This window comes from Egretta garzetta, unplaced genomic scaffold, assembly GCF_000687185.1.
Source record: "Egretta garzetta isolate BGI_Z169 unplaced genomic scaffold, ASM68718v1 scaffold787, whole genome shotgun sequence".
NCBI classification, from domain to species: domain Eukaryota; kingdom Metazoa; phylum Chordata; class Aves; order Pelecaniformes; family Ardeidae; genus Egretta; species Egretta garzetta.
The window spans coordinates 328,136-342,708 of NW_009260266.1; the positions used below are offsets into that span (position 1 = coordinate 328,136).

General features: G+C 41.3%; 1 protein-coding gene across 1 annotated transcript; it reads right to left on the reverse strand.

Moving 5' to 3' along the window:
• Positions 1 to 2,099: 2,099 nt before the first annotated feature.
• Positions 2,100 to 8,858, reverse strand: APOH (apolipoprotein H). The gene is made up of 8 exons (XM_009642334.1): positions 8,795 to 8,858; positions 7,444 to 7,620; positions 6,721 to 6,817; positions 5,252 to 5,328; positions 4,489 to 4,677; positions 3,774 to 3,953; positions 3,038 to 3,235; positions 2,100 to 2,170 (listed from the first exon to the last, which is right to left on the reverse strand). The coding sequence occupies exons 1-8, from the start codon at positions 8,856 to 8,858 to the stop codon at positions 2,100 to 2,102; spliced, it is 1,053 nt and encodes a 350-aa protein (XP_009640629.1).
• Between the last annotated feature and the right edge of the window lie 5,715 nt (positions 8,859 to 14,573).

Consider the following 14,573-nt stretch of genomic DNA (forward strand, 5'->3'; position numbering starts at 1 on the left):
AGGGGCAGAATCACCTCCCTCAACCTGCTGGCCACGCTTCTTTTGATGCAGCCCAGAGTATGGTTGGCCTTCTGGGCTGCCAACTCACATTGCCGGCTCATGTCCAGCTTTTCATCCACAGATGAAGCAAACCTTTCATGTCTGAAAAGTTGTGATTCACAAACACCTCACTATTTCAAAGACTTACCAGGTCACAGACTTTTTTTCTCCCTCTTCTTGCTTCAGGACACTAGATAATAAATTCAACGTATGAACTTTGGTGCCTAAGGGTGACCCTTTAAAATACTCAAATATTGCCTGTCCAGCTAGGAAGCAGGGCCAAGCGGACATGATCAGTTGTTACCCTGCTGCACGGGTAAGTCGAACTGGGGTAATTTGCTTCAAAAAATCTGAATGTTCCCAGGACAACTGTTTTTGTGCAAAATACAAACCTTTTCAGGGAAAAGTAGCCTTTCTGGGGAGGTGATTGCTAACTTTACTTACGCCAACTTCACGGTGTTTTGCTGTGAAAGACAAGTTAATATTAAACAGTGTTGGTATTTCAGCTACCCTACTGGACGTCCCGATCCCGGAGGGGTATCCACACAACAGTCAGACTAGATTTCCAAACAGATAGGTCCCTGCCAGCTGATCTATGTACGTGTTAAAAGTAGTTATGAATATCTTGGCCTGTAAGTCAAACGCCATTCGAGGATCCTGCTTAAACATGTTAGGAACCAAAACACAGTGCACATTGTACCAACAAAATACCCTCTTCAGCTGCTAGCGTGAATTTGTCTCTCTCTACATTAGAACATTAAATTACTGATGAGTACAAAGTATTAAATACATAATAATAGCTGCCTCAATCTCTCCTTAAAAATAGGAAGTATAAGAACAAATTGTATCAGTCATACTATTAAAATATTCATATGCAGCCTTCAAAAAAAAAGATAATTAGAGTATGTTCAGAATTTTTTACTGGTAGCTGTAGCATCTTACAAGTAGGTTGATTTTAATGTTAAATAATCCTTTTAAGAATTTCTACAGTAACTTGCTTACTGTGTAGCTTAATTCTGCTTTTAATCACAGAGAAAGCTTTTATACTTCAGAGGGAACCACATATGACTCGTAACAATTTATTACAAGTGTACAACAAATACTTCTCTATCACTTTCTGGTATGTTGAAATTATCATTATTTTTTCTAAATGTAGATGCAGCCATAAGCACAAAACTTGCCAGACTGGATCATTCCAGTGAATTACCTGTATCATAAGTCAAAATAAAAGCACAGTTTACTTCAAAGCTACTTAATGACCAGGAATCATTACTATTGCTCAATGGTGTACAATCCTCTTTTTCTCAAAAACAGAAATTGGTTGTATTGCGTAATATTGAAACAGTGGTAAAAATTAACAGCTGGTTAAAACAACAGTTTCAGGTGAAGTTAGAATCTGAAAAACCAAAAGAGTCTTACTAACTTCAGTAATTTTTTTTTAACAGTGTAAAAGAACCCTTTATCTGATGCTATTGCCATTTAAACCATGGTTGGATACTTGGCTTCTACACTCATTTGGAAATCTCAGTCTTTCTACTTACGTAAATTCTGGAAAATCCCAGGCTGATGACCCTCTGTCTATCTGTAATTAAAGCTCCGCTCCCTATCACAGGGGAGCCGTAATGGAATCTGAACCCAGCTAATTACTAATGATGAAGGCCTTTCTGTATAAATCAGTTAAAAGCTAAAGGATTTGATTGATGATTAGGTAATGTTAAATAAGAACTCACTAGTGGCTGAAAATTACTTTATTGTAAGGGGACTGCTATTGAGAAAGTAATTTACAATTGCATAAACATTGGAAATATGGAAAGAGGAGCAGCATTGCGGGGATTTGGAAGGAGGCAGAGGAAAGAGAATGAAAGTTAATGGCTGAAATAATGTGTCATAGCTTGTGGAAGAGGCTGGTGGGGTTGGTGGTTGGGAAAACAGCTGAGACTGCGTTCACAGAGAGTCCGGAGTTCGCCTGGAAGTTTACACTCACAGAACCTAAGTTTTCCTCATATAGGTAACGTTTTGTCTCAGCGAGGCAGGACGTGGCAAGGCATTACTTCTCTGATTCATTCCTGATCTTCACATGGTTTCATGTCTGACGGGTCCTTCTTCACAAGACTTGAAAAAAAGCCACGTTCTGTTGAAAACAGGTTAAGAACTTGGGTTAAATTCTTGAAACGTGTGATAGCTGAAAGCAATATGTCTTAAGGACCCTTCTAGGTGAGCAATCAATCTCTGCGTCATAGTAAAACTGTTAGAAGAAATACACTGTTTTAATTTTTATTTTAATGAAAGCTAGGCTATGTCCATCAGAAGCCACGCCAAATGGGAGGAAGGATGTTCTCATCACGCATAAACTGTGTTTTTTCCTTCACTTACAAATGAAAATAAAACTTACGAGGACTATTCTGTGCAAGGGATATTGAGAAAACAACTGCAAAGCGTTTCCTCTTGCTCACAAACTTCGGTATTTCGCCTGTCTATTTATCCTAAAAACCTGTGTGCCTATGAATGAGCTCCTCCAGCACCAATTCCTCACTACAGCTGTCAGCTGCTTGTTAACGCTCTTGGTCCAAAGCCACGGCCAGCATGTTACCCATCAGCAAAACGTGGCAGTGGTTCACCAGAGTGGGAGTGAATACGTCAGGCTCTCAGGGCTGCAGTTCAGGCTCTTTTCGTCATGGAAGATGTTGACCCAAGGATTCATGAAATCCCAGAACACTTTACGTATGGCCTTTAGTTTGGGCTAGGCCACCTCTAAATAACACCTTTTAAGAACAGAACAGGGATTAAAGCAAGGCTCTGGTGTGTCCAAAAGAAAAGTCTTACTGTGCATTCTCTCTTTCTCTCAGGCCCTTTCTTCCTAAATACCCAAGAAGTTTAGCACAAGGCAGCTGAATTTGCCAGTCAAATAGGGCTCGAAGACGAACTACGACATTGTCCCCACACTAAAGTGCTTGTTACTCCACCAGCAGAGGCTGGTTTATGATTAGCCTAGTTGTACCTTTGAAACAGGCGGGGAGAGTAAGGTTGCCATCCACACATGGAACAGCTACAGTATAGGCACAGGATTTTTCTTTATTCTTGCAGAAGAAGGATATAGTTTCACCATGCTGAATGCCTTCCTTAAGGTCGTTCTGAACACGTTTCTTCTCACCTTTGTATAATACTACAGCTTTCTTAACTGGTATTTTACATGGTCCTGTAAAACAATGCAGTTATAAGCAACACATAAGGATAATTAGAACTCTGTTTTGAGAAGTGGGTAGATTAGATCTCATCAGAAATCTGTACAGGTGACTTTTGGGAATGAAAAATAGCATCCCACACATACATAGTACTTCTGCTGGTGTTACAGCGCTGAAGAAATTCAGACCCCTAAGTATAGGGTCAAGAGTTTCCAGTGAAAATCCAGCCTCAGTAAAATTTCTAATTATATTAAGTAAGAAGAGGAGGGGGAATACTCAAACAAATAGAGATTATGGAAGTCAATTCAGATGCATCATGTCATGCAACGTTCGGTGTTGGGCGTGGTCTTACATGGTCAGAGCCTTGAAATTGCTGATTTGGTTTTCTTTTGGAGGCAGCTCTTGCACAAAGGTGGAATAGCTCGTTAACAATCACTGGAGGCAGCTCTTGCACCTTGCACAAAGGTGGAATAGCTCGTTAACAATCAGAGCGGTGCTCTTCTAGGAAAATTCAGTTTGATACGTGGTTTCTAACAGATAGTGTGTGCATACCTTTACAGGTTGGCTTTGTGGACCAGTTTCCAGTCTTTTCACACCGGGAATGCTTAGGTCCCTCCAGCACATAACTGGACTGGCAGCCGAAGCTGACGCTTTCGTTGTAGTGATATGTTCTACGGACAGCAAACTCTATGAATCCATTTTCTATTCCTGTTGGAGTGGGGCACGAGACAGCTGCAGTACAAAAACAAAACCAAAGCTTTATCGATGTTGCGGTCCTAAAAGACACACTTATATACTTTGAAAAATACATAAAACTTCCATGGTGGTTCATTTCAGCCTCTTGCATAGGAAAGCATAGCCAGAGGAAAGATACTTTAAAAAAAACACAATAAATAAATATTACTTGTTTCAAATACACATCACTGAAGTGCTTAGGACTAAGGATAAGGCTGTCTATTTCTTAGATTAAGCACTCAGTAGAATAAAATGTTCGCTATGCTCTGGCTCTGACTTCCCACTGTGAGCTACGTTTAGCAGATTTTGTTTATATAACCTTTATACCTGCAGCAAATATTTTGTCAAGCCCATGTTGCACGCAATCTTGTTAGCAATCACCTTGCATTCACAAGTCTAACTTCCAGAATAATGCTACTATTGTTTGCAGTAACAATTGTAAAAAAAAAAAAAAAATTAAGGTTGTTCATATAGTTTTATATATACAGTTCTAGGGAATATTTATAGGTGTTGATAAAAGTCATTTACTTACCCTTGCACTCTGGAATGCTGCTCCAGTTCCCGTTGGCCGTGCAGGTAGCCGTCTCATTCCCGATAAGTGCGAGAGGAGGTAGGCATTCAAAAGTAATTGTGTCCAGGAAATTAAAAACACTTCCACGTTTTAAGGGTTGGTAAGAAAGGACTCCCAATTCAGGAAGTGAGGGAGGTGCACAAGTCACCGCTAGAAAAGCACAGCATTCGTAGAAATAATAGTTAAAGATAAATTATTACCCAAATCCCAGGAGCAACATGCTTATAAACAAATTGACCCACACCGCCCATTACGGAAGCGTAGCTAACAAAACAAAGAGTTCAGATTCAAAGTCTCAGGAGCCTTAGAGTATGTAATTCATTATTTTTTGCTGTATTTTTCGGACAATATTATGCAGTATATTGCTTTTGCAGTGGAGTGTTCATGTGGAACAGGTTACAGCAAAAACATGCACAACAGTTGCAAAGGCACGACAATATCCTCTTTTTATACACAGGGAGAATGAATTTGAGTGGATAAGCACCTTACCTTCAGCTGTAAATAGCATCCCTGATCCTAGCCTTCTGCACAGACCTTTAGACTCTATTTCTCTAAAACCAAAATCCACACATCTAAACCCAAACATACAGGTTTTCCTAATGCTTTTTTGCGCGGCATTATAGGAGGCCTCTGAATAAGAGCATATGTAATTCTGAGCAATGCAGAGGAATCCCTCTGTAGTAAGAATATGGACAGAGTAGTTCTTCAGTATTAAAGCACGTACGTTGGCACTGTGGAAAAGTTCCACTCCACTGTCCATCTGCCATGCATTGGCTCGTTCTCGTCCCAACAAGGTTGTAACTGAAAACAAAAAGCCCTGGTTATCAGAAAGCGTAATGAACACGGAGAAGAATCAAGTTGCTCTTTTCAAAAAGGGTGACCATTTCTCATAAACAGACTTAAGAGTCCAGTTCCAAAATCCATCTCTAGTTCTAGCACTTACCAACTTCAAAGGGAGTTTAGATTCAAGTATGAAAAATTGTTAATATTCGAGTGTCGCAAGTAACCAGACAAAAGGCTTGACACAACAAGGTGTTTTGCAGTTTCAACTGTATATTCTATCTTATATATTAATTTCTACAAGTGATCAATAGTGTTGATATATATAAGTAGAGAGCATTGATATGTGATTGCTAACGTAAATGTGGTTTCTCGGGAGGACTTCCTAGCTAATTATGGCAATTAGGATCAAACAATTGCAAAGAACTCAGCACTCTTTAGAACTAAAGTCGCTGAGGTGCATTATTTCATTTTAATGCCAGACAGCCCAATTTAATTTCCATGTGCAATCTAAATGCTTCTCCCCCGTCCTCTGTACCTATATTATTAGCGCTTACTCTGAGTTTTAAAGAAATGGTCATTGTGTAGCTATCATTACAATATCACACAGCTGAAAACCAGTAAATTATAATTAGCAAAATTAAATCAAGTCCCATTGCTACATTTGGTGTCATAGCTGAATTTATTTATTCCTATCTTGCTCTGGTTTTGCAGAAGAAGGAGGTAGCTGAGGCTGTTGGTGCTCTTCAGTGAACTCTAGGCTATGTCTCACCTCTGGCCTCCCCAAGTAAGCACTGTTTATTAATTAATTACCCAAGGAAAATGAACTGTATGTTACCATTGAATATTTCCCTGCATTTACCATAACTATTTTTCTTTAAGTGCATTCTCATTTCTAAAACTGGCAAGTAGCCTTGAGTGAAAGTGCATTTGCTCCAGGGACCAAATTAGGCTTAACCTCATGTTTTCATTTACTGAACTTGGAAGGGCATAGAAACAAAATTTTCAGTCTCCAGAGCATAACGACTTCTAACAGCATAACAACTTAGATGGAGATTATCTTCTCTCTGCTGTAGGATTTCATCTCATGATGTAATAAGAGGATTTAAAAAGCAGGGAAAAGCAGTCCAGAATAAATCTTTGCATAAAATCTTTGCTATTTTGATGGTTTCCATATCTGTAAGTCACTGCTTTGGAGCAGCAAAGCTCCAGGATGTTATAGCCACGACTGAACAGAGGAGGATCACCAGATATGCAGGTTTTTGGGGTTTTTTTTTAGTTTCTGAAGTGGTGGTGGGCTTTTACATGCAGTTTTCTAAGTTCCTTGGCTTGCAATACTGCAGCAGGTGATACTAGAATACAATATTGTGGTTTAGGTTATTTATTTAACAGCATGACGAAGGGAACACTTACCCTGGTTCACATGAAAAACTTACAGAACTCTGATAGTAGGAGTCTACAAAATCAGTTTTTCCATGCTGCAAGGGTCCAGGACTGGGACATCTCTTTGCTGTTAATTAAAGATAAAAAAAGGATAGTATTATTTCATGAAACATGAGTCTAGGATCATGGAAATGTGTTGATCTTAAAGTGGTCCCGGGGTCTTTCACATTTCTCCACTCCCATGCCTTACATTTCATAAGTCTAGCTGTTCTACATTTCTATCAAAATATATTAGTTACAAAGTTTTTGTGATTAAATAATTTTTAAGACTTTTGGTTGTTTGAGGAAAATAACTTCTGTACAACAAAATGATGAGAATGAACAAAGAGGGCTGCAATAAATGCGGGTGTTATCAAGCAGTATATGCCATTAGAGTATAAGCACTGCTGGGCTGGGTCAGATCGAGGTTCACCTTGTCCGGGTCCAATCTCCATCCCCATCAGGGAGCAGAGGCCTAAGGGAAAGCGGGGGACATGTATGGGAAGATCCCTCCCCTGTGACTTGCCCCTCTTCTCCCCCACGCCCAGTTGTCTTCCGACAAGCAAGGAAAGAACAACCGGAGAACAGAAGTGTATCAGTTTAAATATATCAGGTTAATCACGTAGACTACAAAATAGCCTTTTCGGGTCAGTGCGTGGCATGTCAGCGCGATGGCATAAAATCGAGGAATAGGATTTACTTTGTGTTACTTACGTAGGCATAGCAGCGTATTGAGAGGCCACCTGCCCGTCGGGAGGCAGGTGTACTTCCTCTGGCCGTTATTGGGGACGAACCCAGGCCTACAGGTATATTCTATATCCTCACCCACGTCATACACGGCTTTGTTTACATCAATTGTGGCAAATTGCACTTCTGGTGGCCTGGGACAGACTGGAGGAAAGGAGACACTTTACAAGAAATTGGGCAGAAAGTTGGGGTTGTTCTCGTTTCTCACCTGGAAGCACAGGGTTGTGTGTTACCATCGACTCCAGTGCGTTCCTGCACCGAGCCAAATGCTCCTTCTGTAATCTATAGGCATGTAACTTACTGAGGCAGCTGATGGCTGCTGTATTAGCCAGAAAAAAAATGTGTTCTTCCTCTTCTCCTCGGCAGTTCTATCAGTGCCCCAGTTAGATTTTGTGTCTTTTTTTTTTTTTTTTTTTTTTAACTAAAGTAGACTTCTGCTTCAAAATGGATTTATGAAGGTATTCTGCAAAGGGAGTCAGTTATGGTAAATTATTTTGGACAAAAGAGGGTGAGAGGGACTTAGAAGCAAACAAATTAATTTACTTTTTAATCCCAATTAGTTTGGTGGTGTCGATGTGATATGAGAGGGTTTTGGGTTTGGTTTTGTGTTTAAATTAAATATATTTTTCTGTGGTTTCTCCAGTTTTTCTGTTCAGTGGGGCAAACGCTCTGTTACATTAGACATTTCTGATTCCAAATCAGCTTTAACATGTTGACAGCGTGAACAACTCATCACCCAGAGAGTGAGAACAGGAGGGGAGCAGCGAGGGAGGAATGGAGGGTGCAGGCTGCACTCCTGCAAAGGACATGGAGAGAGGCTCCTGCTGAGGCTGTGGGGAGAGAGCGGAGGAACACAAAGCTCGTGCTGTGGAAATGCCCGGCAAGCAGAGGGAGAGAGGACATAGAACAGTGCCCAGAGCCCTTGGCTTGGGGGAAGAGGAGAAAAGCAGGAGCTGTGCCAGGCAGCCCCTGCAGCGGGGGGAAAGCGAGGTGAGCAGGGAGAGGGACGGAGCAAGGTTAATTCGTGGCAGACACAATGCCCCCAGCATGCAGGCAGCCTGGTTTCCAGAAATTCTGTCAATATTTCTTCTGTTTTCCTCCATTTTATACTTTTGTATACAGCAATTCACCTCACCGTAGGAAGAGACAGAGGAAGGAATGGAAGGGAAAAAGAGAGGAAATAGCTTTCAGAGAAAATTTCCCTTTCAAAACACTTGACCAGAATTGTCTGAAGGCTTTAAAATCGTGTTGCTTTCTCCAGCTTCCCTCGTTCACACTTCAGGATAGCACTGGCTGTTAGAAAGTGGAAGATGCTTACCTTTCGCTGCAAGAGAACAGTGGCTCAGAGCAACTGCGCACGCAACCAGTGCCAGGGAGTACATTGCTGCCAGTCCACAAGCCCAAATGACCCCCGGTCCAGTGTTCCTTCTCTTGAAAATAAAGGCATCCACAAAAGGATGGTTACATATTAACTCTTTGTATTTATTCCCATCCTAGTAAACAGAAGATAAAAGGTTCCTTGTGCTGCATGTAATAAAGGATGAAACAACCATCACATGTTGCATCCCTACATAATGCAGGAATTGAAGCAGCGATCTCTGCTGAAAACATCTCCCCGGTTATTTCTGCAGAGCATCTCCTGTTGGGACGGATGCTTCTGAAAAAACAGTGTTATCTTCTCAGCATCTTTAGAGGGTGAGGATGTTTGGAATGCGATATTGGATCAAACAATAGAACTGTCACTAAGAAGCTGCTGTTCGTCACTGCAGCATGTACATTTCTACGTACCAAAGAGCCCCAGGAGTTATAACAAAATCTTCTTAAGGCGAAATGATTAGTGTTGGAGGGGCACTGGTATTGCTGCACACTTCCAGTGATGATACTGACTTCATGCCAGTTTACACTAGATGATGATCTGCCCTGAAATCTGGGCTTCAGGGGCCTGTTTGATCAGATTCATGTTGTCAATAAGCATCTTCCAAAGAACGGATAAATAAAAGCAGCAGAGACAGGGCTGGCAATGCCAGCGCTGCAGGAAAAGTGAAATAATGGTTCTGGACCGTGCGTATTTGTGACAAGGGGGGTCAGACTGAAACCATATTTGTGGGTGGTCTAAACACTTGTTTTGGTGCTGTGATTTAGGGCCATCAAGTCAAAACTCCACAGATATCAGCTGAGGTTCTGATCAGTGCAGGTCTCGTAATTTAGCAGATTTGAACTGCAGGAGCATCTGAAGTGCAACCAAAATAACATTTGTGTAATCATTGTTCCACAGTTTGGTGTTTCTAATCTAAGTATCCTCCTTCCCTGCTGACTCACAGCCTGTGAGGGGGAGTGAGGGACATTTGAAGCTCTAACGAGAAGCTAGGCTATGGCAAACTCTTACTGCTGTCATCTGAAATTGTTTGTTTGGTTTTGTTTCATAAAGTTTCTCTGTTTGCATTTAAAACACAAATTTGAGCCACAACATTAAACAGTTAGGAACATGCTATTCTCCTCAGAAAGAAAATGCTGTGAAAGTCCTGCTCAAAATGTTTACCAAACACACAGTGCCAAAGGGCAAAGTACCACTGCTAAATCAACAGAACAAAATTGACTTCATTTTCTGTATTTACGTCTGATTATTTTTCCATTTGTCCCAGTCTGCTTCTTCCTCTTCTCTTTCTCTGCAAAATTAAAAATCACAATTATTCCGTAGACCTGCCTGCTATTTTGATTACATTCTTTCCTGTGTTTAAAATAGCACAGGAATAGACGGGCACAATTTTCTCCATTTCAATGCTGGCCCTGTGAGCGTTTCTCTCTGTGCTCAGCAGATGGCAGAATGTACTCTACCATGTAGCCTACAGGGAGAAACTTCAACTGAAAAAGTTTTCTGTACTCCTTTAAGAAGCAGGAAAAAAAAATGGCTTAAATTATGTGCACATTATTTTTTCCATAGATTTTGTGTGTGGTAACTTTACTGCTTTTAAAATTGAAAGTAAAAGTGAATAATTGCATGTGAAACTGGAAGAGGAAAGAATATTTAGGCATGCGTTGCCCATAACAACTGCCAATATTGTGATTCTTTTTGAAAACTCATTTCTCCGCAGTAAGAAGCGTTAGAATGTGTGTTACAAATACCTGTGTCTTTTCCAGTAACTGGAGAAGACGTGATCGTTATTGTATGGATTCCCTTCAGCAGAGCATGAGCAAACCAACCTGGTTCCTTCTATACTGGGTGATAGTATGCAATTACATGTATAATCTGATTTTCCACCAAATCCAAGCCGCTCCTTTAGCACGTGTGCTATTTATTACCAGAACTCCTATAAACCCTATCATGAAGTGGAACTTTGTTTCGTTAGTGACCGTATAAATACAGAGCAGACTGATGGTCTCTACCACAAATACTGTTTTATTCTAAAGGAAGAAATGGCAGCTGCAAGCAGAGAGAGCAGTGCAAGAACACCCTGGGATGACAGCGGCTAGCGTGATGTGCAGGGTATCAGTAGCACAGCAGTCTTAATCGTTACCGGGTTTGTGCCAGCATAACCCAAAAGGAGACTATGCAGGAGGGATGTGAACAAACTGGCTTTGCGGAAGTGGTGCTGCCCCAAATGTGAAGGGCAGCATAGCAAAGATCAAAAGTCCACTGTTGAAAAGATGGCGATTAAATGATGGGCACCAGCATTGCTGGTTTCGGTAAGGAAGAAGAGAGAGGAAGAGGATAAGCCAGCAAAGGCCTTAAAAGTGAGGGTAAAAATGGCATAAGGAAGGGAAGGAGGAAAAAAATAGTAGAGGGATGCTAAAAGAAAAATGATGATGAAAAACAGGCCACGCAGCAGCATCCTTCATTGGCACCAGGGGTCAGCTGGAGCTGTCATGAAAACAGGAAAAGACATTGTAATAATCGGGACACAGGATAATAAGAAGGTAGGCAGAGACTTTCAGGCAGGAATTGGTCTCTCCTAGTGATATATGCAGAAAGTTTGCAGACCTAGACAGGCTGAGGGTCAGTGCGAGGTAACAGTTCACTCAGCTAATAAGCCAGACCTGGTGTCCTTCCTCTGATCTGTCTGTCTGCTTCTCTAGTTGATGCTGTAATTTTCCTGCTATTGTAGGATATATCACACCTCTGATCCTGCCCCAGGCTTCCTGGCAGTCTGTCCTTCCGGACAGTGAGCGTTGGGTCTGCATTACCCACCGTTCTTAAGATTTTATGACTGCTCTTCAACCAGAAAATGCAGATGTTTCTCGAATCATCAGGAACGTATTGATTAGGGACACTGAGGTAGAATATTGAAGAGAAGCCTGAATGCAGTCCTCCCTGGCATGCCAGCATCTGCTTGCTGAGGCACTCTGTCTGGCATGAAAGCTGGCCTTGGGACGGTACTTGGACCAGCAACCTCAGCCTTTTCCGGCAGGGATAAGATACTCAGATTCCAGCTTCCTTCGTGCTGTTCCTTTTGTTTCACGTGCCAGTCACCGGGTTTTCATGTTGGCGGCGTGGAGAGGTGACAGTCAGGCGGCTAACGGATGTGTCCGTGTTCCTCTGCGGGAGCAGGTGCTAAGTCACGGGTCCAATCGTGGCCCTCCGTATTGCCAAGATAGTTCTATTAATATTTGTTCAAAGTTCATTTATGCACTGCACAAACACTTTTATCGCCTCTTCTCAATACATCCAATATTGAAGTGAGTGCTTCATTGCACTGAAAAGATAAGAAATAAAAAATAAGAAGGTAAAGGGCATCATTTTTAGCCTTAAAGAAATATAATTGCATTCAGTTCTGGACAAGTCGAAACGATTCCTACTTCCTAACTATGAGTTGCATTTCGTCTTTAATGTACAGCTGTATAGACAATTGAGATGTTTATATTCATTATTAGCAAAATATTCAGCCAACCAGAAGCCAAGGTCCATTTCCAGTGAATTATTTTCCAGTGAAAGTTTATGTTTCCTGTGTTTGCAGATGCTGGAAGTAAGCACACAGTAACTGTTATTGACCTGAAAGAATGTCTCAGGGACATAAAAGTAACCAGCGTTTATATCATTCTAAACTGCGGTTCCAGTTACCACTGATCTTCCACAGTGTTTTTTTTCTGAATTTAGAAAAATAATTATAACTTTAGCACTAGACCTTAAAATTGCTTTAAGCACCCACCAGTTTACTGGAAGTGTAGCATTAAAATCCCCGATTCTGTATGAGGCTGAAATGTCAGAGGGCTGGCACTGACAAGTTTTCCAGGCGATAGCAGGCCTGTATTCTCTCGCAGAGCATGAAGGTGTTCCAGTTTTCACATACATTAAATTCACAGTGTACAAAACCAGAGAGCATTTTAAAGCGACTTCTTCCTCTTTGCCTTCTTGTTTCCTGCATGGAAAATCCGGAGAATCTCTCTCACAGCTCTACTGTGACCCAAATATTGAGAAACAGTCTGTTCCTCTGATAAATTCATCAAAACTCTGTCTAAAAAATCCTGTGTTCAATTTCCTCCTTGGGGATGTTCAATTATGAAGCCTCAGGGGCAAATTATTCTCTATGAGAGTTTGAATCCGCAGTGAACAGATCTGCAAGGGACAATTTCTGAGATGTCAACATAAAAGCACAGTATGGAGCCACAGACCTTCTCCCTTTTTTCACCTTGTCCCACCTTTTTGCCTTTTCCCTTGGCGCAGGTGTAGAGATACACAGCCACATTCAAGGAAGAGGCCGGTCAGCCACCAAAAGAGAGAGGTCAGAAAAGACAGGGTGCTCTCCAAGACCACCCCCCACTGTTTCTCTTCCCCTATCAAGCTTGAAACAAAGTTTTCAAGAATCCCTTCATCATTATTGTTCTGCTTTCTGTTAAGCCAGATGCCACAGATTTCTGTTAAGCCAGATGCCACAAGCTTCCATGAGGGCAGCATCTGGCCTTGGTTTTTAAATTTTTTTTAATATATTTATATACATCAGAAATGCCATTAGCGTTTTCCCACTCTCTGATCCAGCGGAGCAATCCGCGCTAGTTTTCATCCTAGGATGACTCCATCCCTCCTGATAAAGGATTTCTCTGGCTAAACAAGAACACTCTTAAATTGCCAGTCCCTCCCTTGGCACATTGCTGTAATACTATCGGGAAGCCCAGCTACCACCAGATTTGTTTACTGCCATTCTTTAGTTTTCCCAAATGACGGATAAGGGGATCAATAATCAAGAAGCCGTTTGGTATGTTCATGCATATTAAAAACTCAATTCCAAAGAGCATGTATCTAAAAGCAGCCTGGAATCGATGCGCTTTGGCTGTGTCGGAGGCATCTGTTGGTATCACCTAATAAATCGACGGCTTCAATCTCGATAGATCCTATGATCTCTATTAACCCAGGGATATCATCTGTTAAATTCTCTCTGGGCAGAAGTCCAGAGTGTTCCAGATGAATACATTTACCTTCTCTGTGATTCAGCTCCTGTACAGTGTAATCAAAAAGGGGATGCTGGTCTCCCCTGTGGTCTAAACCGAAACCTTCACAAGCCAGGTGGACCCTTCTCGTTGGCTTCATTTAGGGCTTTCTCATGGGATTTTATCAGTGGGTTTGTCTGTTATCTGAATCAATTCATATACAACTAACAAAATCACAAGATTAGGATTTTTTTCTCCAATCTTTATTAATCAACACAAATAGTTGACTATAATTTTTCCTCATATATTTCTAATCTGGTATTCTTAGCACATTTACTCCAAAAAGGGAAATTCTCAACTTCACTGTTGACTGCCAAGTCTGAAAAAGCTAAAAATGGAGTCTCGGAACTGAAAGTTTCACAAGACATTGATCCAGAGGGAGGGCCATTGACTTTTACAAGCTGATTTTTAAGAGTGTCCTTGACTATTTGAACACGAGTGGGTGAGTTTAGGGCTGATGGAATAGGGAAGATCAGTTTGCCTTGAGCTCGACATTTTGCTAGAAAATCGTGCAGCTGTTGGAGCTTCCTCGTACGCCTCTGTTGGTGTGGGCCATGTCTGATGCTCGTGACATCGCATTATTCTGCATCTGGATCCTGTTAACAGACTCGTATTGTACCACAAAGTATGGTACCTTTGTCGTGCGGACCATTAGAGAGGAGGAAGATATCAATAAA